At 45.1% G+C, this 24,892-nt stretch overlaps 1 protein-coding gene across 1 annotated transcript in view; it reads right to left on the reverse strand.

Moving 5' to 3' along the window:
- Window positions 1-697: 697 nt before the first annotated feature.
- Window positions 698-24,892, reverse strand: part of Zhx2 (zinc fingers and homeoboxes 2) — a 161,687-nt gene continuing 137,492 nt past the window's right edge. Inside the window, exons 3-4 of the mRNA XM_027949587.3 lie at window positions 20,340-23,071; window positions 698-1,963 (exon numbers count right to left, since the gene is read on the reverse strand). Coding sequence (XP_027805388.2) covers window positions 20,344-22,857 — 2,514 coding nt within the window. The 5' untranslated portion in view covers window positions 22,858-23,071 and the 3' untranslated portion in view covers window positions 698-1,963; window positions 20,340-20,343. The remainder of the gene's footprint in view (window positions 1,964-20,339; window positions 23,072-24,892) is intronic.

Raw genomic sequence — 24,892 nt, forward strand, 5'->3', positions numbered from 1 at the left:
TTCGGGAGGGGGGTCAGGCTCTTCTGAATTTGTTTTTTTTTTTTTAAGTGTTTACTTCATTTTGAAAAGTGGAGTCTTTTCTTTCATCTGAAGAATCAAGACATGATTTCTTTAGATAAAATGGTCCCAATTGGGTAAATCCCCGTAAAAATGCAACAACTAGACATGCAGTTCCTAAAGCAGCAGTTTCTCCTTGGGACCTTGTTAGCCATATACATTCTCAGTCCCCTGAATCATCCCGGGCTCAGACTCGCTGATTCTGATGCCTGTTTGACTCTGAGGACGATGGGTCTGGGCGAGTGTTATCAGAAACACAGAACCTGCGAGGAATGGTAGTTTCCAACGTCCAGTCACCAGCAGCCCAGGGAGGGGCACTTACCTCCGGTCACAGGAGAGCCAGCTGGGGTTTGAAGGTCTTCTCATTCCCACCCCACTGTTCTTCTCCACAGTATGTGAAGGATCAATTTGCCACGACCCTGGAGAAGGGAGGCCTAGATCTTTCTTCTCTGCATCAGAGATGTGATGAAGAGTCCAGCCACAGCCTCTTGCTTTTAAAACCTGGCTTGTAATGTCGGCCTCCCCAAGGTGGAATTGTGGCCCCAAACGAATTTGGAATGGGAGGTGGCTGAGTTGAAACCCCAGGCTGAACCCCCCCGGGAGCCAGGCAGCAATGAAGAATGAGGAACAGAGGAAAAGGTTGTAAAAATGTTTAGTCTTTGCTTTATTGAGTTCCAACAAATGAGCAACAAGTTAGAAAAACTGGTTTTGATTCAAACTCCCTAGCATTTTATTTGTGCAGTGTACTTGAATGGGGAGGGGGTGGGAGAGCAGAAAAAGGATTGCAAACATAATTCATATTGCAACATTTACACCAGATATGTCTCTTGGTTTTCCTTTAAAAGTTAGGACTAACAAAAAACAAAAAACAAAAACAAAAAACCAAAACAAAACCAAAGTGCACTCAAAGGTATCTAAAATTGGCCCAACACACACACACACACACACACACACACAAAATCAATTCATGGTGAGTCTTCAAGCTGAAATCTTGTCAAACACCACACCCAAAAAGGCAGTTGAGAAGAGAAATGAAAACCAAAGCTTCTCATCTGTGTACCATATAGAGAGGAAGATCATTTTTTTTTTAAATTTTGTAAGTGTAATGGTGATGTTAACCATCATGAGAGCCCTTTCTGCTGGTATTTAAAAAGGTGCTTAAAGAGGACAGCCACCTGCTATCCAGTCTCTCAGTGAGGCCAAGGGGTTGAGAAGTCAGACTCCCGCCTCCTGGCAGTTCAAAAGGCCTGCGTGTGACTCAAGGCAGGGACCCGAGGCAGCCGGGAAGAACTGGAAATGGGTTAGATATGGAAGATCTGACGTCTGAAGCCCACTTGGAGCTGAGACAGAGACCCAACCTCAGTCCTTCCCACCAAGAAATCTTCCAAATTTCAAACTACCATTATTTAAAGATAAATTCTCCCTACCTAAAATCCAGTAGATATAATGGCACTAATACTAATACTCCCTCCCCCAGTTAATAAAATAAAAATAAAAACAGAAAAAGAGAAAAGGGAAAAGTAATGTGGTTAGTCCCCCTTCCTGGAAAAAAGCCTTACAATGGAAGTGCTGGGAAAGGAAGTGGCCCTCCATTAAAAAGATAACAAAGTTCCCACATTGTACAAATCAGTTCCAGTATAGCAAGAGGTGGGGGCCTGGGCAGCGGAGCAAACTATGTACAGGGACCCATTGAAAATGCAGTGTAGGACTTTGGCACTATCGACAATTCCCACCGGCCCTCTGGGAGGTGCGCTGGGTGGCTGGGGTTCCCGTGCCCTCCAGGCACACGTGGGCTACACAGTTCCACTTGGAGTCGCTGGCGAGGTGGCCCGTGGCCCAGAAGTTCTCTTCGTTCTTCAAAGACAGAGTGTCCGCTTTATCAGCCCAGAGGTTCTGCTGGACTTCCCTGGAAGGATGACACATAGCAGAGACAAGGCGTCAGAGGAGGGACTGTCATTCACTGGGGTGGAAGGCAGCTCTCCTGGGGGTGGTGAACTCCTTCCAAAGCCACTCCAGGGCTTGGAAGAGGGTCAGATGCCATTCACGTTTAGGGCCAGTTTTAAGAAAGGAGTGTGTCCCGAGCACACAGTGACCTTCTGGGGAGTACCTCCAGAGTCACGCCTTTGAAAACTGAGTGGCTTTCTGGGCCAGGGAAGGTGGTGGCCTGTGATTCTTTTTGCCATCATGAGACCCTTTTACTACTCCTGGGGAGACACCCATCACTCCAGAGGCTCCTAAAAGGCCCTGAACTCAGGTCTTGATTTTCCTGCTTAGTGACTGTGGGGTTGTACACATGGGACCTTAACTCTCCAGGGCTTAGTTTTTGTTTCTGTAAAACAGGGATGAAAATAACATCCACCTCATGGAACATCTCAAGATGATTCAATGAGTTGACACACACAACAGCCTTGGGAGGAGTACCTGGAACACAGCAACAGTATTTTATATGCTTCCATTAGATGGAGCCTTTTCCAAACAGGATAGGACATAGAATGGTAATAATAAGATGCACTACATAGAAGGAGAGGAAGATGGTGGAATAGAGAGGTCACTTCCCTGGTGGGTCTGTGGCATGAAACCAAGGAAAGCAGATGGGCAGCTTTTTAGCAACGTGGGTGAATAAACAAAAATTAGGGGGCGCATTACTGAAATATAATACTGGACACTCAAAACAGATGGAGGACTCAGGAGGTTGGATATAATAAATAAGCAAGAACGTCCCTGTGCCACAGCCACAGTTGCCACTGGAAGCACAAACCAGAATGGTCTCTCCACAAATGCAGTAAAGCAATAAGGGAATTAACAGGACCCCCATTCTCAGGAGGACTGAGGTGTGTTGGGGTATGGATAGTTTAGAGATCAGAGTCACTGCCTGACTAAATAGTAAGGTGTGCTGCACAATATCCTTGTACGGGAAAAAAGCCACCATCTCTCCCAGTGTATGTAGAGGGCAGAGGAAGAAACCATTTTGCAGCCATTACGATGGGGTCGGCAGCTAGGGGAGCTGATTTCTGGCAGACACGAGTCTGGCTCAAGAAACAAGCTAGGCAACCCATACTGCATGATAGAGTGTGTGTCTTAATATCCAGAAGAAAATAAAGCATAGAGAAAATCAAGGGTTACACAGGGGGCAACTGGTGGTGGAAACCCACCAGGCTTCCCCCTCCTCCTCCAATCTGGCTGCTTACAGGACGGGCTGGGAGAAAGGTAGCAGAATACAACAGTTACTAATAGGGCATTATGTAAAAATGTGGATGTGTAACCGATGTGATTCTGCAATCTGTATTTGGGGTAAAATTGGGAGTTCATAACCAACTTGAATCTAATGTATGAAATATGATATGTCAAGAGCTTTGTAATGTTTTGAACAACCAATTAAAAAAAAAAAAAAAAAAAGAGAAGGGCCTGACTGGGAATTCAAAGTGTTGGGGATAGGAAAGATTGAGTTTGGAGACTGAATCAGAGAATAGGAAATGTGGGGTCCACAGGTGACTTAGTGGGCTAAGAACTGGATCATACACCACACAAGCGGAACCCAAAGGAGATTCCTGAGGTGTGGTCTTCCAATGTGGACCAGGAATTGTTGGGCCCTGGAGGTGCACTGATTTAAAATCTCCAGACCAATTAGCACCCAGCAAAGAGTCTAGAGCATACCTAAGCCTACACCCTGCCTCCAGGATTAACCTTCTCACCCTAGCAACCCCATTTACCCTGAGGGTGGAGCAAGTGTCAAACTTCAGACAACCTCATCTGAGTGCTGAGAAGGGAAGCTGAGAAACTTTTGATCTCCAACAGAAACAATTGTTCAGTTATTTATCATGACCTTTTTTCCCCTTTTCTTTAACATTTTTCTCTCACATTTTTACCATTCTTGAAACTAATTATTTTTCATGCATCCATTTATTGAGGACTAGGATGTATGATTATTATATTTCAGTTTTGTTTTGCATTCTTTTATTTTTATATTTTCTATTTTAAAATTTTACTTTATATTTCTTCTCTCGCTTATCTGTTTCCGATGATTCTCTTTCTCTTTTCTCCTGCTACCAGCCAACCTCTATTATTCCCTCTTTCACTTTTCCTTTCAGTTTTACTTTTGTCTTCTCTCCTCCTTCCTCATAAACATCACTTCCTACACCATTCCTGTTTTCTCTTTGTCTCCTATTTAAAATTGTATACTTCTTTGCAAACTTACTGTTTTCATTGTAGGCAATAACTGAACATATTATTTCTGTTTATTGTGACAAAACTATAGGTGTCTTAGTAGGAGATATTTGATTTAAGGCTGTATATTATTTGCATTGCTTGCTGCTATTATTTGTCTTCCCCTTAATGTCACAGTACTGGAAACCTTTTGGGACACTCTAAGTCTACAGGGTAGAAAACTGCATTGCCTCAGATCCACACTGCTAGTGGGCAGATACACAAAACATGAAAAAAACAAGGGAATGAAATGCCCCAAACAATCCAAGATGCCCCAATAACAGAATCCATTGCCACCATAGTGGGAGAAATGTCAGAGAAGGAGTTTAAATGTATATAGTTAAACTGTCCCACAAGGTAAAGGTCAATGTAAGGAGTGAAATCAGAGAGAAAATTTAGGAGGTGAAAGATTACTTTCATAAAGAGCTAGAGATTCTGAAAAGAAATCAAGAAGAAGTCCTTGAAATGAAGGAATCAATAAAACAGAATAAAAATTTCAATAGAAAGCATCACCAACAGACTAGACCACTTGGAAGACAGGATTTCAGGCAATGAAGAAAAAACACATAATCTTGAAAATAAAGTTAACCATGGAGAAAAGATGTTAAGAGACATTAAAAGAGCTTCCAAGAAATATGGGATAAAATGAAAGGACCAAATTTAAGATTTATCAGGATAGATAAAGGTGTAGAGATATAAACCAAAGGAATGCACTTTTCAATGAAGTTATGTCAGAAAATTTCCCAAACCTAAAGAATGAAAAGGAAAATCAAATACAGGAGGCTTACAGGACCCTAAATATACAAAATTACAACAGACCCACATCAAGGCACTTTATCATGAAAATGCCTAGCATACAGAATAAGGATAGAATTTTAAAGGCTGCCAGAGAAAAATGTCAGGTTACATTTAGAGGGAGACCAATTTGGATTTCGGCTGTTTTCTCAACTCAGACTCTCAAAGCTAGGAGGTCTTAGAATAATATATACTAAGCTCTGAAAGAAAATGGATGCCAACCAAGAATACTTTACCCAGAAAAATTAAGCTTCAGATTTGAAGAGGAAATAAAAACCTTCCATGATGAACGAAAGTTAAAAGAATTCACAACTAGAAAGCCGGCACTACAGAACATTCTCAACAAAATTTTCCATGAAGATAAAATGAAAAGTAACAGTGAAAACCAGGAAGGGGAGGAACTACACTAAAGGAATAGTCAATCAAAGGAGAAACCAATTAAAATTAAAAACCATAAGTAAACCAAAATGACTGGGAATACAAATCATATATCAATAACTTTGAGTGTAAATGGCCTAAACTCATCAATCAAAAGTCATAGACTGGCAGATTGGATTAAAAATAAGACCCAGCAATATTTTGTCTCCAAGAGACTCACCTTATAGGCAAAGACATCAACAGACTGAAGGCTAAAGGAGGGGAAAAAACATACCACTCACATGGACCTTGTAAACAAGCAGGGGTTTATATCCTCATATCAGATAAAGTGGACTTCAAGTCAAAGTTAATCAGAAAGAATAAAGAAGACCATTTCACACTACTTAAGGGAATTACACATCAACAAGACATAACAATTATAAATATTTATGCCCCATACAATGGAGCATCTACCTACATCAAACAAACCCCTCTCGATGTCAAGAATCAAATAGACCACATCACAATAATACTGGGTGGCTTTCACATACCTATTTTAGAACTGAATAGATCCTGCAAACAAAAACTAAACAAAGAAACTATGGAACTAAATAATACAATCAATAATTTAGACTTCACAGACATATATAGAGTATTTCATCCATTAATGATTGAATACACTTTATTCTCAGCAGCACATGGATCCTTCTCCAAAATAGACCATATATTATGCTACAAATCAACTCTTAGCAAATACAAAAAAAAATAGAGATAATACCTTGGATTCTATCAGATCCTAATGGAATGATTAGAAATCAATGATAAAATAAAAACTAGAAGCTACTCTAACACCTGGAGACTAAATAATACACTATTGAAGGACCAGTGGATAGCAGAAGAAATCAGGGATGAAATAAAAGAATACTGAGAGGTAAATGAGAATAGTGTTACACCATATCAAAGTGCCTGGGACACTATGAAGCAGTACTAAGAGGAAGCTCACTGCATTGAGCTCATTCATTAAAAGAATAGAAAATAGCCAAAATAAATAACCAAAATTATATCTTAGAGCCCTAGAAAAAAAAAAAGAACAAATCAACACCCAAAGCAGTAGAAGACAGGAAATAATTAATGTCAGAGCTGAAATCAATGAAATTCAAACAAAAGAAACAATTCAAAGAATTAACAAAACAAAAAATTAGTTCTTTGAAAAAATAAAAAAATTGATAAACCCTTAGCCATGCTAACAAAAACGAAAAAGAAAACTCAAATTACTAAAATTCATGATGAAAAATGAAACATCACAATGGACACTACAGAAATACAGAATATAATCAGAAACCATTTCAAAAATTTGTACTCTAATAAAATAGAAAATCTTGAAGACATTGACAAATTTCTAGAGACATATGGCCTACCCAAACTGAATCAGGAGAACATATACAATTTAAACAAAGCAATTTTAGGCAATGACATAGAAGATGCCATCAAAAACCTATCAGCTAAGAATGCCCAGGACCAGATGGATTCTCAGATGAGTTCTACAAGACCTTCAAAGAACAATTAATACCATCAGGCTGGGGTTGTGGCTCAGGGGTAGAGCACTTGCCTCATAAACAAATTCAGCAAAGTAGCGTGATATAAAATTAACACCCATAAATCAATTGCATTTCTCTACATCAGTGATGAATCTACTGCAAGAAAAATTAGGAAAACTATCTCATCTACAATAGCCTCAAAAAATAAATATTTGGGAACTAATCTAACAAAAGAGGTGAAAGACCTCTACCATGAAAACTATAATACACCAAGAAAGAAATTGAAGAAGACCTTAGGAGACTGAAAGATCTCTCATGTTCTTGGATAGGCAGAATTAACATTGTCAAAATGGCCATACTACCAAAAGCACTATACAGATTTAATGCAATTCCTATTAAAATCCCAATGATATTCTTCATAGAATAGAAAATGCAGTCATGAAATTAATTTGGAAAAATAAGAGACCCAGAAGAGCCAAGTAATCCTTAGCAAGAAAAGTGAAGCCAACGGTATCACAATACCAGACCTTAAATTATACTATGTGCTGGGCTCAGTGGCACATGCCTGAAATCCCAGTGGCTCAGGAGGCTGAGACAGAAGGATCATGAGTTCAAAGCCAGCTTCAGCAGTGGTAAGGCACTAAGCAACTCAGTGAGACCTTGTTTCTAAATAAAATACAAAATAGGGCTGGGGATGTGGCTCAGTGGTTGAGTCCCCCTGAGTTCAATCCCTGGTATTCCCTCCTCCCCCCCCCCCAAAAAAAATATATATATACACTACAGAGCTATTTTAACAAAAACAGCACGGTATTGGCACCAAAACAGACATGAAGACCAATAGTACAGAAGAGAAGACACAGAGAAAACCCCACATAAATATAGTTCTCTCATACTAGATAAAGGTGCCAAAAACATACATTGGAGAAAAGATAGCCTCTTCAACAAATGGTTCTGGGAAAACTGAAAATCCACATGTAGCAAAATGAAATTGGACACTATCTCTTACCCTGCGCAAAATTAACTCAAAGTGGATCTAGGACTTAGGCATTAGACTGGAGACCCTGTGTCTAACAGAAGAAAAGTAGGCCCAAATCTACATCATGTAGGCTTAGGAACTGACTTCCTTAACAAGACTCCTAAAGTGTAAGAAGTAAAATCAAGAATCAATAAATGGGATGGAATAAAAGTAAAAAACTTCTTCACGGTGGAGGAAACAATCAAGAATGTGAAGAGAGAACCTACAGGACGGGAGAAAATCTTTGCCACTGCACCTCATGTACAGCATTGATCTCTAGGATGTATAAAGAACTCAAAAAACTTAACACCAAAAAACTCCCCAAGTAACCCAATAAATAAATAGGAAAAGGAACTGAACAGACACTTCACAGAAGAAATACAATGGGTCAAGAAATACATGAAAAAATGTTCAACATCTCTAGCAATTAGAGAAATGCAAATTAAAACTACACTGAGATTCCATCTTACTCCAGTCAGAATGGCAATTATCAAGAATACGAGCAACAATAAGTGTTGGCGAGGATGTGGGGAAAAAGGTACACTCATACATTGCTGGTGGCACTGCAAATTGGTGTAACTACTATGGAAAACAGCGTGCAGATTCCTCGAAAAACTTGGAATGGAATCTCCATTTGATCCCGCTATCACACTCCTCAGTTTATACCCAAAGGACTTAAAATCAGCATAGTACAGTGATATAGCCACATCAATATTTATAGCAGCTCAACTCACAATAGCTAAACTATGGAACCAACCTAGGTGCCCTTCAACAGATGACTAGATAAAGAAAATGTGGTGCATGAATACCACGGAATATTACTCAGCCTTAAAGAAGAATGAAATTATGGTATTTGCTGGTAAATAGATGGAACTGGAGACTAACATGCTATGTGAAATAAGCCAATCCCTCCCCCCCCAAAAAAAAAAAAAAAAAAAACAAAGGCTGCATGTTGTCTCTGATATGCAGATACTAATTCACAATGGGGGAAAGTAGGGAAGAATAGAAGTACTTAGACAAAGGGGAATGAAGGGAAGGGTCGGGGAATGAGAATAGGAAAGATAGTAGAATGAGTCAGACCTTACTATCCTATGTGCATATATGATTACACCATCAATGTAATTCTCATCACATACAATCAGAAGAATGAGAAGTTATACTTTATATATGCATGAACGTCAAAAACCATTTTTCTATCATGTATAAATAATAAGAACAAATAAAAAAATAAAAAAGATGTACTACGTAAAGTATATTTTTATTTAATGTTTATATCAACCCTAAGAAGTATAGATATTATTCCCATTTTACTGGTGAGGAATATGAACACAGAGAATAAATAGGTTACCCAAGATCACACAACTTGTAAGCAGAGGTGGGATCTAGGCAAGCTCTAAATCCTGTCCTCTTAACAAACAGTACTTACGAGAAGTCAGTATGAGAAGGTCTACTTCTTATATTACTTCCAAGATATGAAAGTAGTCCAAGGACCTTGCTATGGTTGAATATGTGCCTCCAAAGCATATAAAATGTATGTGCCCCAATCCTCAGTACTTCAGAGTGTAACTATCTGGAAATACCTTCACAGAAGTAAGAGTTAGACTGAGGTAGTCAGGTGGACCCTCACCCGATAGGACTAGTGACCTTATGAAAAGGGGGAAACGTGGACCCAGAGACAGACAGGGAAAGGAAGGACCCGCACAGGGGAGAAGGCCATGAGAAGTCAGGCAGAGGTCGGGATGATGCATGCAGAAGCCCAGGCAGGCCAGGGATGTCAGCAGCCCGCCAGCAGCTTGGAGAGTCGGGATCAGACACCCTCGGGGACCTTGCCCGCCAGTCTCCAGAGCTGTGAGAGAATGCATTTCTGCTGTTGAAACTGCCCGGATTGTGCTACGTTATGGAAGTTCTAGGAAACTAGGTCAGATCTCCATGTTTACTTCTGTTGGCTCCCAGGATCCAGAGATTCTGGGAAAGGAATCCAAAGAGACGCTGGGCTGTGAAGAATGCAGCCAGCATTCCATGAGAGGCTAGAGGGGTGTCAGACCTGGGGATCCCTGAAGCCTGGGCTTTTCTTTTGCCTCCCTCCTGGTAAGGCCATGTTACCGCTTGGGCACTCTCCGGCTGAGAAGGCCCTGAGAGCTGATTTTTGTAGAGGGGACCCAGAGCAAGAAGAGCAGACTTCTTAGCCAAAGGTATCAGCAAATCACCATGATGTCCTTCATTCCTGAATATTAAACACACCCATGCTCCCTCGACACCCCTGTGAGTAAGGCTGAACTGTTGTCACTAAGAAACCAACTTGTAAAAGAAAAGTCTGTGGATGGAATGGATTTCAGGGATGTCCTTGGGATCTGGTATGACCTCAAGGGATCTAGCCAAAGTCACTCATTGTGATCCACATCACCCATTGCAGGAGTGGAATGGAAGCTGGGCGGGGGGGGGAGGCAATTCCCATTCGCCACAGGACCTCGGTGGCACAGTCAGAAACAAGAACGAGCATGGCTGTAGCAGCAGTGCCTGTAGCTGAGGTTTCTCTGCCACAGTGCCAAGTGATAACAGCTCATCTCTTTTTACTGCTTCCAGTGACCTGGCAGGAAGGCACTGTTAGATCCACTCTATAGCAAAGAAACCGAGGCTCAGGGGGATTCAATGCCTTGCAGCTAGTAAGTGGTGGAGTCGGACTCCACCCTGGCCAGTCCAACTGCAGAGCCGCCTGGCTCTTAATCGCACCTCTCCAGACCTGGTGCGGGTCCAGGTCATGCAGTCTCCATGCATGGAGCCACCTGGTGGAGGAAAGAGCATGTCTGCTTCAGAGGCAGGGGGCTGGGGCACACAGTGAGGACCACATGCTTTATTACTAATCTGGGTAGAGCCGTGTGTGCCCTCTGGATGGGCACCATGGACCGCAGCCAGGCTCCTCCTGTGTGCCAAAGAACAGGGTTTTCCTAGCAAATGGCTTCCCTCCCTCTGGCAGGGAGGCTGCTGGTGGTGGGATGTCTACCTGAACAGTTCCCTGGACCAGGAAACAAGGCCCAAGATGGCAGGACAGGCAGCCTCCATTCTTGTTTCTCCTGGTCTGGCTGAAGGATCCAGGTTGGCTCAGGACTGCTGGGCAGAATAGAGGGAGCTGTGGAGTTGAGACAGCTGGGCACCAGGACCTGCCTCTTCCCGGCTGGGTGCTGAGGTGGGTTCCTTAACCTCCCTGAGCCTCACTTCCATTGTACAGAGCTGATGAGGGAGGAGACACATGGGGTGTGCAGAACAGAGGTGAGAGGGGCTCAAGAAAGATGGCTTTATTTTTCTGGAGGAAGGCGAGGTGTAAAGTGAGAGCTTTATGTGCCAGTGAACTGACCTGTTTACGCACGTGAGTATGCACATTTTGTCTCTCTTATACATGAAGAGAAACTCTGCCTCTTTTTCCTTTCTTTCTTTTCTTTTCTCTTTGGTGCCAGGAATTAAACCCAGGGGTGCTTTACCACTAGGCCACATCCCCGCCCTTTTTATTTTTTTAATTTTGAGACAGGGTCTCACTAATTTGTTTAGAGCCTCACTAAGTTGCTGAGGTTGGCTTTGCACTTGTGATCCTCCTGCCTCAGCCTCCTGAGCCACTGGGATTACGGGTGTGTGCCAGGGTGCCCAGCAAAACCCTGTCTCTTTAAGTGCATGGCCCAAACTCTCGTTTTTTAGGTAAACCTCAATATGAAAGTGACTCTCCATCCAGCCAGGTGTCTTCATGATTCCTTGTGTAATTTCTTACGGATGAAAACATGCACAATCCTCCAATTATGCGTATTGATTTTAAAAAGATGCTAGCTGGCTACAGTGGCCAACCCCTCTTATGCCAGCCACTTTGGAGGCTGAAGCAGCAGGACCCTAAGCTGGAGGCCCCTAAGACTCAGCAGCTTCACAAGACCCTGTCTCAAAAAATAAAAAGGGCTGGGGATGTAGCTCAGTGGTGGGGCACCAGCCCAGCAGGTGCCAGGCTCTGGGTTGGATCCCAGCACCGAATGCGCCTTGAAAAAGGAACTGGTTGCAAGGCCAAAAGGGTGACCAGGAAAAGGAAGACAAAAGGGAGAGAGAGAAAGCTTTCTTTTTTTTTTTTTTTTTCCTGCAGAGATCCCAGTGACATCCTCAGAACTACCTGGACTTTACTCCTCACCTTTCCCAGGTGTGTGGCAGTCGGCAGGACTCAGGCTGCAGGAGCTGATGGCCCCTTCGAGGGGAAGCTGGGAAGATGCTTGGGACAGAGAGCAGGACCTTTCCCACTCCAGGGGTCTCTGCTCATGGCCAAGCCCAATGGACTGAAGTGAAGCAGGGAGCCCAGTGACTGGGACAATGCCCGGGGCTGGCGTCTCTCATGGCCCCACTGGGTTTGCATTGGAGGAGTGTGAGAAAATGACAAAATGACCCCTGATCCCTGGTTTCTCCTTGCACAAGCAAAAGACATTCTTTCTTGAATGTGTTTCAGTCTCAGACTCCTGAACAGATAGATGCCCTGGCACAGCTGGCAGAGGCCATTGTCCCACATTGCAGGGTGACATTTTGTGTTACTCGGTTTAGTCCCTTCACTGCCTTCACCAGCTGCTGGGGAAAAAGTCCAGTGCTCTAGCCCCAGGCCTCCCAGAATCCAGCCCTGGCTCTGTTGGGGATACTCTCCCCTGGTTCTGCTTAGCCATCATGGATCCACCTGCTCACAGCCAGGCTTCTAGCTCCTCGATGATGGCACATGTGGAGTCCTCCCCCAGGGACAGAGCTGAGGCCCCAACCCTTCCCCTGGGCAGCAGGACCCAGCTGCAGGAAGGCCTTTCTCCTGGAGGCTGCCAGATCTGGCAGACATTCCTGCACAGGGCTTCTCGGACCCCGTCACTTGCTGACTTCCGATGACCTGGGTGATTGATAGTACGTAGATGGGAGGCTGAGAGGATGCAGATGGTGCCCGTCATGTTCACTGCTGGCCCCTGCTGCCCCTTCCTGCAGTGCCTGGTCCACACAGGATTCTCAATCAACCTTAATCGGGGAACAATGGGAAGCCAGCCTGGTGCTGTCAGAGTGGTGGCAGCTACACAGGCTGAGAACAAAGTCCCCATTTCAGTGCTTTGTTGTTCCCTTACAGAATATCAGCATGCTTTGACAGCATGTCTCTTGCTCATTTTCTTGGGCTGCTCTGGGGGTCTCATTGCAGGTTCAGACAGATTCGCCCAGCAGAGGACCCACAGCCTGATGGGTCACCTCATCCTACAGCACCAAATCTCAGCTTTGGAGGAAACGGCAAGGCCATTGGGTCCATTTGCACATGGCTCCTTTTGGGACATTCTTGCCGCAGGGACGTCCAGCCCTGCTGCCCCCAACACTTTCTAGGACAGGGAACCCCTGACTCCCACACCTACCTTGGGGATGACCAGGCACATTGCAAGTACAAATTCTTTAGCAAAACCTTCCCTAGTGCTTTACACATTGGGAGGAACATGAAGAAAAATTAGAATTTTTTCCATGTCACAGCTTTCCCTGGAGGGCTTCCCCAAAGACCCTGGGGACTTGGGAGAGATTGACAGTGCATTCCACGAGAGAAAGCAAACAGTGAGATGCTGAGCTGGTGACTATCCATTCTTGCTTTTTTTTTTTTAAACCACCCCACTTTTTTAATAGTAATAATTGACCATTGTGACATTGCAAGGCTGAATCTGAAGTCTTGCGCTGCCTGTAGCTGCTGCTGCACAATTTCCCACTTCCTGCTTGTCTTGTTCCCAGTGATGTCCCCAAGGAGGGGCTCAGCAGAGTTTGAGGAGGGGACAAAAGGAGAAATGCCTTCCAAGGTATTCTGTGCTGGTTCATGTGTCAGGCATGATTTCCTCTCAATACCCAGCCCCACTTCACCATCCAGCTTTCTTGGAACAATACCACACTGCACACTGTCACCCTGGGGACAGTGGTGATGTGTTGTGGTCCTCGTCCTAAGGGAGCAGTACCTGGACTTGGGCATCCCTTGATAATGTTAGTGAAATGTAGAATGCTTTTACTAGAAAGGTAGGGGAGGGCAGACACACATCAAGCCCCCATTTGAAATTACATCCCTTAGACTCAAAAGGATAAGCATCTTAGGGCACACGGGTATGCCAGGGCTTGACTCTGGTCCACCCACAAGGGAGTAGGAAGGGGGTCTTGAACTCACACACTGGTGGTTCTTAAACTGGAAGGTGTGTCGAAGTCCCAGTGAGACATGTTAAGTATCGAATATATTATTTCTTTGGCCTAGAAAGCTCATCCCCTCCCCCCTTCTCAGCTAAATCCCACATGTTGGCTGAAGCCTTCGGATTTCAATCCATCTATTACCTCTGTAGAGAGGCCTCTCCTATCCTTAAATCAGGTCAAATTTCCCAGTTCTACACTCTAACAGCTTCATGTGCCTTTCTTTAAAAAACAAGCAAATAAACAAACAAACAAACAGAAAACGTCCCAGTGTGGTAACCTTCCTTTTGGATTGATTAAAACTTCATTTCCCATTTGCCCATGAACTCCAAGAGGGCAGAGACATGCTGGGCACCACCTCCCTTCCGAGTCCAGTGCTCTGCAGGCATTCCACAAATACTTGATGGGCGAGTGAACCAAGTCACTTATTAGGAATGTCTCTGGGCTGGTTACTTTACCTCTTTGGGGCCTGCATCCATCTCTGGAAAATGAGGGGGGTAGGTTTCACAGTTGCTAGGTTGCTACAAGCTGCCCACAACATAGTGAGAATTCTTAGGGCGAGAAGCTCCAGAATTAGATAATTGAAAGCGGTGAGAGTGAACTCCCCATTCGAAACGAGGGAGGAAGGTTAGTGGGCAGTCCATGCAGCAGCATCTAGTAAATATTTCATGATAAATTCTCCAATAAACCTTTCCCTGGAGCTGCTCACACACTTGGAAAGCTAATGCCCAACTCCTCCCTTCCGACTGCTGTCTTCCATGGGGGTGAATGAGTGTTGGGAAAAAATGGGGAGGAGCAAAAAGACGGAAATACCAAATGCCAATAATGGAAAACCAATGACCTTTGTTAATCCTCAGGTGGTTTCAATGAACTTGGGTTGTCCCCTCCAAAACTCACACTAGAGTTTGATCCCCACTGTGAACTACAGAGATGGTGGAAACTTGAGCCAACTACAATGTTTAGAGGAGGAGACTTGGGAGGTGATTAAAATGAGATGAGGTCATCAGGGTGGAGCCTCTGTGATTGAGAACTGGTGGCTTTATAAAAAGAGGGAGAGAGATCAGAAGAGGCACACACTCCCTGTCTCTGCCATATGATAGCCTGCATATGTTCTGATTTCTCCAGCAAGAGGGCCATCACCAGAGATAGCCCCTTAACCTTGGACCTCCAGAACTGTAAGCCCAAATAAACTTTAAAAAAAAAAAAAAAACGCACCCAGTCTGTGATATTGTGTTACTAGCAAGAGAAAACAGACCAAAATAACCATTACTGAGCATCTGCTCTGAATTTGCATTGGGGATTCAGAGATTAATGAGATATAGTCTCTGTCTTCAAGAGTCTGGTGGGGGAGAGAGAGAGAGGGAAATAGTGATTAGAATATTTTCGTTCATTCATTCATTCATTCATTCATTCATTCAGTATGTCTGTATTTGAACAGCTAATATGAATGGAGTGTAGGGAGTGCACATATTCTGCATCTTAAATTGTAGCCAAGATGCAACACTTAGCAGCCTTACATATTTTAAGCAAACTGAACCATGGAGAATATATTTTTTGAACATTCCTCAAATTTTATGTCTACCCTGAAGCCATCCTTAATCATCAAGTGTCGGAAACTTTTGTCAGAAATCTGGAGGCAGGGAAGGTAGTGGCTGGAGATTTGGAATCAAATTTAGACACCGGCTGAGTGAACTCTGCCGAGTACTTCGGGTTTCTGAGCCTTCGTTTCCTTTGTTTAAAATAAACGAGAAGGCTTGCCTATGTGGAGTGGAGGATGGGTTGTACGTCAGTCACTCTCCCTCTGAGCTCCTCCAATTTCCCTGTGCACAGCTCTCATTAACAGCCCGGCTGGGCTTACAGTGTTTTTATGTACATTTCTTAGACTGAGAAGTAGGCAGGGGCTGTGTCCTGGTCCTTCTATGTAGACCAGCACAGTGCCTGGCCCAGAGAGGGCGCTCCAGAGTTCTTGTTGAACCAGTAAGTTACATTCGTTTCCATTCCTGAGCACATTAAGAAATGGGCACTTTTTTATTGTTGGGTCTCCATCATGGTGGCAGTGCTACCACTGGAGAGGCTGTGGGTCCCAGCGTGGTTGGGGTCAGGCGTGTCTGGACAGATGAGGGGTGGTGTCCATGCTCCAGCAGTGGCCGGCATAGGAAGCTGGGGCAAGTCACTTATTTTCTTGAGCCTCAATTTTATCTTTATAAAATGAGGGAAAAGCTGTAATTATGCCACAGGGTTGCTGTGGAGTTTACAGGGCTAGCTAGACACGCTTCAGGGAGTGCTAAGCTCATAGTACACACCCACAAATGGAAACTCTTAGTAGGAGTACTAAGGGGATTAACCCCTTGGCCAAACATCCAGGCATGTATGTGACAACTTAAGCAAGTTGGTTGACTCATCTTTGGGGGAAAAAATTCATTTTACAGCTTCTTGCTAGGAGAGCTCTCTCAATGGGATGGCTCAGAAAATATTCAGACCCAGAGACTGTGAATCCAGACACAGCCACTCAAGGGCTGGGAGGACTCCTTAACTTAATGTCTGACCTCACAGCTGAGGTGAGCCTGGACCAAACCACACACTGTCATGAGACTGGCAAAGCTCAAAGCCGAGGGGCTGGTTGGGGAGATGCTTTACCCCTACAGAGCAAATCCAACCCTAGAGCCCCTCTCAGCGACTTTCCCTCTGTCTTAAGTATTACACGGCACCTTTTATAAAGTCAAAACTGGGAATTTTTTTCAGCATTTCTATGTATACAAGTGCACTTGACTGTGTTTCCTAAAAGCATGTGGGTAAGCAGGGCATCATTGGATATTTATGGATTTCAAGAGACCCATTCACCTGGTTCATAAGAGCTGTAAAGTAATTTGGGGTGATATCCCCTTTCTCAGTTGAAAAGTCCTAACCAGGGGCTCCTCCTTCTTTAAGAGAAGCCCCTGGTTAGGACTTGGGAGAGCTTTCAGATGGCCCTGCTAGTGCAGACGGCAGCCCCTCCCTCAATACGATGGATCTTCAACAGATCAGGGGACATCTAATGCTGTCAGCATTGAGCAGACCTCAGCATTTCGTGGAGGAATATCTTCCGGCTCCCCTTGTGGCATTTATCATAAACATAAAGTGGAGTTCCTGGATGTTTTTGCATTTGGGGGGAGACAATCAATTCCTACATCTCTAAATTGTCTGATATGAATTCAAAGGACAACTTCCGAAAGCCTGGGTATTCTCCTGTGCTTGGGGTGGAGGGTGCTCAACAGAAACGTGGAATTTCTGTCCTTCAGAAATTGATGTCAAGATGGCAGGAGGAGGAAGGAGGGCTCCCGAGTCCAGCTGAGGTGCTGGGAGAGAATGTGGCCAAGTTCCTTGGCGTCTGGTCTCAGTTACCGGGTTTCTAAACAAGAGCGATTCCTGTCTTGGAGAATTAGGTGAGTCCGGGTATGGCCATGTTTCTCCACTTCTCCAAGGTTCTCCTTATGGTTTCAGCATTCTCTCCTGCTTTTCTGCTTCCTCTTGGTCTCAGGGGGATCAGGCATACAGCCCACCTGGCATTCTCAACTGGTAGTGGGGGATAGCTTGGGAGAAAGGAGGGGGGCAGGTGGGGACAGGTGGCCTCAGGGGCCTCTGGGGAGCTGCCGCCTCTAGATAACTGCTCACTCAGCCGTGGAGAGCAGGAGGCCCCATCTGAGCTCCCGGGAACACGCACATCCTTATATTCAAATTCAGCAAACACAGCTGGCTCACAGCAGCTTTTGTCTGTTAGGGAAAACCTTTGGGTTTTTTTTTTTTTTTGTTCACCTCTTCTCATCATTTAGGGAACTCAAACTCTACTTTCTGGACATGCCAACCCTCTTTTGATCCTCACCTGCACCATTCCTTTGCTCTGGACTTTGTCCCATCCTGTTCTTTCCACTCGAACAACTCTTTTCTTGTGCATTTGGCTAACTTGCTCCCATAAGTGTGTGCAGACACCTCTTTCTCATGGAAGCTCCCTCTGGTTCCCAGCCTGGGTATCCCTCCTGTGAGCTCTTGCACACAGCTGTGCACCCCCCTATCACATCACACAGCACACTGGCTAGGTAAGGAGAGTGCATTCTCTTCCCTCCTCGGCCCATCAGAGCTTCGTGCAAATGGGGACTGTGTCATCTGTCTCCATCACATCATCTCTGGTGGCTTGCACAGCAGCGGGCACACGGAGGGGCTCTGAATGTCCTATTGAATGGTACTGAGTCTTATCATCTACTCCAGGGTGGGAGGAAAGAGCAACCATGTAGATTTATATTGTAGATCAGACAAGAGCAAGGATAGAAGACAGGGCACGCTAGCAGCATTCAGGCAGACAAAAAAGAAAAATTACTCCTTCATTCCTACACAATAGAGATGAGCTGGGCTGGGAGGGTTTTCCAAGAAAACAGGAAGAAGGCAGAGAGAGGAAGAGAGCAAGACAGTGAGATGGAGGTGGGCGGTTGGCACTGCTGGGGACCTCGGGGAGCTCTTCTAGCCCCTCTGCCATCACTAGCCTCCTCCTGGACCATGTCTTCACCTAGACCACAGAAGTTCCTCAAGAAGACAGGATGGCATTCTGGGGTGGGCTTTGCTCATGGCTGATGGAACTGGCTGATACAGGGCTCCTAGAGGATTTCATTTACTTGCCATTTTATTAAAGGTGCCTCATTTTATTACTAAATCATCAATGAGCAACATGCCGCCCAGAGGGGTCCAAGTTCAGCAATACAGAGGTATGGTAACTTCCAGGCATCCCTTTAGGACCTTATAAATCATTTTGGAGGTTCTTAACTTTACTTCATTATTTTTGAAGATAACGGGGGTCCCCTTTTAAGTGGTCTCTGGAGAAGCCCACCTGGGCAAATTGTGCATCTTCCCCTCTTCCAAACTTTCAACAAAGAACCCCCTCCTCCCTCACCCCTTTTCTCAGCTCACTCCCAGGCCAGAGGCTGTGCCTGGGCCTTGGGTTTCCACTGGCCTCCCGGGAAGCACACACACCAAGGGCTTCTGAGGCATGTCCCATTATCTGGATGACACGGCCATTAGTAACCATAGCAACCTCCCTTCCCTGGCTTTTGTGGCTCCAAGAGTCTAAATTTACACAGGTCTCTTCCAGATTTGAAGGGGTTATGGGGACCCAAGCAGAGTGGCACCTTCCTTGTGCCACAACAAGGCAAATGTGAAGCACTTTCAAACCTTTCAGGTAAAAAAAAAAAAAAAAAAAAACAACCTCAAATTTCAGATTGAGCAAACTTGAATCCTTATTTTCTGTCAAATCCAAAAAGAAAAGAAAAGAAAAAAAAAAAAAAGACACGTCTTTTTCTTGCTTATTTTTAACAGCCATGAACGCAAAACATACGGAGGCTGTGTTGATCAGAGAGCTGTGACTAGCTTCCTGCATGGACAGGCTGGAAGGCTGGTGCTGAAACAGGCCCAGGCGGCAGGGCTGTGCCCTTCTTATACCCTTGCAAATGAGGACATGGGGTTATCAGCCCCTATCTTTCTTCAAGAACTTTGAAAAAGAACTCATCACCACACACACACACAAAAGATAAATGTATTAGATAATACATATGTGAATTAGCCCCACTAAGCCATTCCGCTACCTATACCTATTTCAAAATGTCATGTGGTACATGGTAAAGGCACATGACAAATACAGGTAGAGCATCTCTAATCTGAAAATCTAAAATCCACAAGGCTCCAAAATCCAAAACTTCTTGTACACCAACATGATGGAAAAATTCCCCATGTGGAAGATCTTACATGGTAAAACTTTGTTTCATGCACAAAATTATTAAAAATATTGCCCAAAATTACCTCCAGGTTTTGTGTATAGGCACATGTGGAATATAAATGAACTTCGTGTTCAGGGTTGGATCCCAGCCTTAGGATGCCTCATTATGTATATGCAAATTCCCCAGCTCTGAAAAGAACTGGAATCTGAAATGCTTCTGGCCCCAAGTGTTTCATATAAGGGCTACTCAGCTTGTGTGTCTTGTCAATGACACAATTGATAGATACTGATGCTCAGCATCAATATATAGGGATGTTTTTGTATTAATTAAAAAAAGGAGAACCCTTTGGTCATCTGGGTCGACATCTCTGTACCCACCACCTATATTAACCCTGCCCGTGAGAGAGGAAGCCAGGATTCTCCCGTTGCCTGGGTGAGCAGGTGGCATTACCTGTCTAGGCCTGGCCAGCCTCAGCAGGGGCGCCGTCGGAGTCGGAGTCGGCCAATTCCGTCGTGCCTTCTGCTGGGGTCTGACTCCAGCTGTCCGACCTGTCTGAGGTGACATCTTCCTCTCCAACGGTCACCTCCACATAGTCCACAACACCCGACTCCTCGTTCTCGTCGCTGCCCTGGCCGTCCCGGCTGCTACCCTCTGACCGGTCTGAGGTGGCCTCTGAGGGCTTGGCTGGTAGACAGTCTTTTGCTTGCTCGTTGCCCACTTTCACTCTGGGGACCAACTTCTCCAAGTCCTCTTCACAGAGTGTTTTGGGGTCCTTGTGACACTGTTGTACCATCTCACTTCCGTTCTTGGGGCTCTCGGTGGCTGGTTTTGCTGCTTTCCTGGCTGTGGGATCGTAGCCGTGGTCATCTGAAATGGGCTGCTGCTGGTACTGCTCCATCCACTTCAAGGTTCCAGTTTTTAGCAAGCATCTGTTTTCCTTGAACCAACGCACGATCTCAGTTCGGACCAGGCCGGTCTTGGCCGCTAACTGGTCGTACTCCTGTGGGGTGGGCCACTGGGTTCTGGCGAACGTGCTTCTCAGGAGATGAACCTGTTCTTGACTCTGTGGAATTGCTGGTGAAGGGCTGGGCAGAGAACTGGCTAGCTGGGCACCCGCGAGCTGGTCGAGTCGAGACAGAGCACCATTGGGGGCCGCCACATCTGGGCCTTTTTTGCCAGACCCCATGGAATCCAAAACAGCCTGTTCCATGCTGTCCCGAAGCTTCCGCCTCTCTGAGAACCAGGAATCGATCTCTCTCCTGCTTAGCTTGGTCTCCACCCTCAGCCGATCCAGTTCTGCTTGGGTAGGAAAAGAGCTTTTCAAAAAGCTCTCTTCCAGGACTTTAACCTGACCTTGTGTTTTCTCTTTGAACTTCTGGGGGGCAAAGTCTGGGTATGCATGGTACGTGCGACCGTGTCGGGAGGCTGCGATGGCCAGCTGGTCTTTGGCAAGGGATTCGCTGGTGATGTGAACGATGCCCCTCTGACACCGATACCGGTGGTCACTGAACCACTTCTTGATCTCGCTCCTGGCGAGGCCGGTGACCTCGATGAGCCGGTAGACCTCAGCATCATCAGGAAACTGGCTCTGGAGGAAGCTGGCCTTGAGGTGTGCTATCTGCAACTTGGTCTTCTTGCGGTCGCTAGCTGGGGTGGGTGGGGGGTTGGCCACCTTGGGCGGAGGCTCTGGCACCTGGGTGACGTGTGGACGCTTGGGCTCAGGGGCAGCTTGGGAAGTCACCAATGGTCTCTTCTGGCCATGGTTGGCCACTCCGGCCACAGCCAATGTGATGGGGGCACAAGAGACGGTTGTTGACCCGCTGGTCACCTGAGTCAGCACCAGGCTGGTCTGGCCAAGGATCTGGCATGGCAGAGCTGTCTGGAGGATGGGCTGTGACATCTTCGTGGGGGTCAGCTGGGCGGGCAGCACAGTGATCGTCGGTGGTACTGACTGGATGGTGCCGTTAAACATCTTCTTCCGGGCCTCTTCCACCTCCTCGGGGGACCAGCTGATGCCGTGTTTTAAGCGCTGCGTGGCAAACCAGATTCGGATGTGCTCCTCTGGGTGTTTGGAGGCAGCTGTCAGCCAGGACAACTCAGCTTGCGTTGGGTAAGGGAACTTGTTGAAGGAGTTGATCATGGTGGCATTTGTGTCCAGGGCAGAGTTGTATTTGGTAGTATTTAGTGGGACGGGGACCTTGGGGACAAGGTTGATATTTGGTGGCAGCTGTACAGAAGGCATGACGTGTCCTAATGTGTCTTGGAGGAGTTCCACACCTCCCAGTCTCGAGAGGATCTCAGCAGTGTCTGTCATCAGTCGGGCAGTCCCTTCCACGTGGTGCTCGTGGGTGGCCTCCTCGGGCTTCTTGGGCACCTTCTTGGCATCTGCTTTCGGTTTTCCTGTCTTCATGATGGGGGTTTTACTCACTGAGATGCCGGGATCATTGTCATTCCCTCCAGGGCCGCTGGTGGTGACAGATGCCACGTGGTTGGTGGCTTCAATGGACTGCTCCAAGATGGTTTGACTGTTGCGTTTGATCAACTTCAGCTTGAAGTTGGTCTCCCCAGGATGGAACTTGGAGTTGTGGTCAGACAAGGAGTCGTACTTTTTGGTTGTGAAGTTACATTCGGCACACACGTAGAGGGGGTTGAGGATCACGTTGGGGTGCTGCATGTCCACGTGCTCCGTGAACTCGTTCAGGTTTTGGGTGGAGTAGGGGCAGTATTTGCACTCATAACCCCCTTGGAGTTTTTTGGACTGGTTTTCCCCCATTGATTTCACCTCGATCACTTCGTTCTCTTTGGAAGCGTTTTCGGGTTCTGCTGCCCAGCTATCCTTGGCGGTGTCAGGCTGTGGCACGCCCATGCCTTTTTCTTTGGCCCGGTCTGCCTCCTCGGGCGCGTCTTGTTCCACCACTTGGGATGTCCGGACCATGCACGGGGTTGTGGATTTTCGCTTGCTCGCCATGCTAGCAGCGTGCAATGGCTAAATTTTGGAGGAGGGTCGTGGGAGGGCAGTGAAATTCTTGGAATAAATCAGAGAAAAGGCTTTTGGCTTTATTCTCCCTCAAATGGCTTTGGCTTCCTTGAATGCTGTAGTCTCCCCTTGGAGTTTTCAGAATGATTTCAGCACAGAAAAGTGTAACTGCACTAATTGCTGCACACACCAGGTAGCGTCATAGCTGTGGGGCAGGAACAAAGACAGAGTCAGTGTCTCTTCCCAATGCAACAGAAACCAGCATCTCTTTTGGAGTTGCTCCCTTGACCCACCCCAACTGGTGGCCAAATCAAACACTCATGTAAGCCCAGATGGCACGAGCGCAGGCGCTTATCAACATGAAAGGTCATATTCTTCTTTTCCCTTCTCAGGAAGGAAGTGGAAACTGGCCCGCAGTGAGCAAACAGGAAGGGGGTCACCACTTCATGTTTAGAGACAAACACATACAGAAAAGGAACCGGGTATTGAGCTCTTCTGAAGGGGGAAGGGGGTTGTGGAGGGAAAGCTGCGAGTGAGATGTTGCTCAGGGGCTGGCGAGCTGCTTTTTATGGTCCATCAGAAGCAAGATGCTGACCTGGGACCTGCAAGTAGGTTTCCGTGGGTGTTAGGAAATGGATAGGAACACATTGCTTCTTATCATAAAAGCAAAATCAGGATGGAAAATCCAGAAAGTAAAGAAAAGTATAAAGAAGAATAAAAACAAGCATTCTAAATATTGTAGTTTCTTCATTTCATTTGAACAGGGTCCTGTTTCTGTAAATATTGAACAAGGCCATGAGTTAAAAAATGCTGTCTGTGGCTGTGCTTAGGGGATACCGTGCATGAAGCATTCAGCCTTTCAACTTCTGCTGGCTGTTTAGTTCCAATTTTTGGCTTTGATTAACAGAACTGCAATTCCTATTTCTGATAGCTTCCCTTGACAAAGGCCTAGAAGTAGTTCTTGTGACCTGTGTGGCTAAATTTTTGCCTCAATTGGTCTTTCCTCTGGCAAAATCTGAGAGGGTGAGCTTCCTACCCGTGTGACATAAAATAGCACCATTAAAAAGCCCTGCCAACTAGATAGGGTGGGCCTCTTTCAATATGCTTTTATGCTTTTCTTAATAGCTAGTAAACTTGAATTGTTTTAAAAGATTTTCTTGCCATTTATACATATTCTTTTATCAATTGTTTATGCCATTTTAATATCATGGTATTAAGTGGTTTATTACAAATTTGTGAGAGTTCTTTCTATATAAGAAATGTTAATACTTATATAGAAAGAAAATGTTAGTACTCTCTTAAAATTTTTTTTCAGTCTATTGTTTACCTTGTAGTTTTCCATTGGGTGTTTTTAAATGTTTAACATGTAGAAATTTTAATTTTTACATAGTAAATTTATCTTTTTCTTTTCTCTTGTGGCTTCATTGTGATTTTATATTTAGAAATTGATTCCCTTTCTTCACAGCTGAGACATGTTAACCCATATTTTTAAAGAGTGTTTAAGTTTCATTTCTTACATTGAATTCATCTGGTATCAAATTTATCTTAGGTTACACCGTAAGCACAATTCTAACCATTTTTCTTGAATGTTCCCTAATATCTCAGTAGCATGTATTGTGCTTCTGATCTAGCTATGGAGTCTTGCATTTATGCCCTGCTTTCAAAATGTTTTTGTACATTTCGATATCTGGTAGAGTGAGTTTCTCCTATATGCTCTTCTTTTGCAAAATACTTCTTGGTTATGTAGAACATCTGTTCTCATAAGTCAGAATCAAAGGCAAAACAATCCTATTAGAATTCAAATTTTGATTAGAATTGCATTAAACAAATATTAATTTGGGAATACAGACACAATTTGCTTGTTAGGAAGCGGGCCACCCTCATGCAGGAGTGGATGTGTGGGAAGCCTTTTATCTTGTGGCTAAAGAAGGAGGGGAAAGTGTTTTGGAACAAGGATACCTGACCTCCTGGAGAAGGGAATGGAAGAGATGACCCGTCATCCCTCACCCCTCCCACTGGCCTGGTT

Source organism: Marmota flaviventris, chromosome 15 (assembly GCF_047511675.1).
Source record: "Marmota flaviventris isolate mMarFla1 chromosome 15, mMarFla1.hap1, whole genome shotgun sequence".
In the NCBI taxonomy this organism is placed as follows: domain Eukaryota; kingdom Metazoa; phylum Chordata; class Mammalia; order Rodentia; family Sciuridae; genus Marmota; species Marmota flaviventris.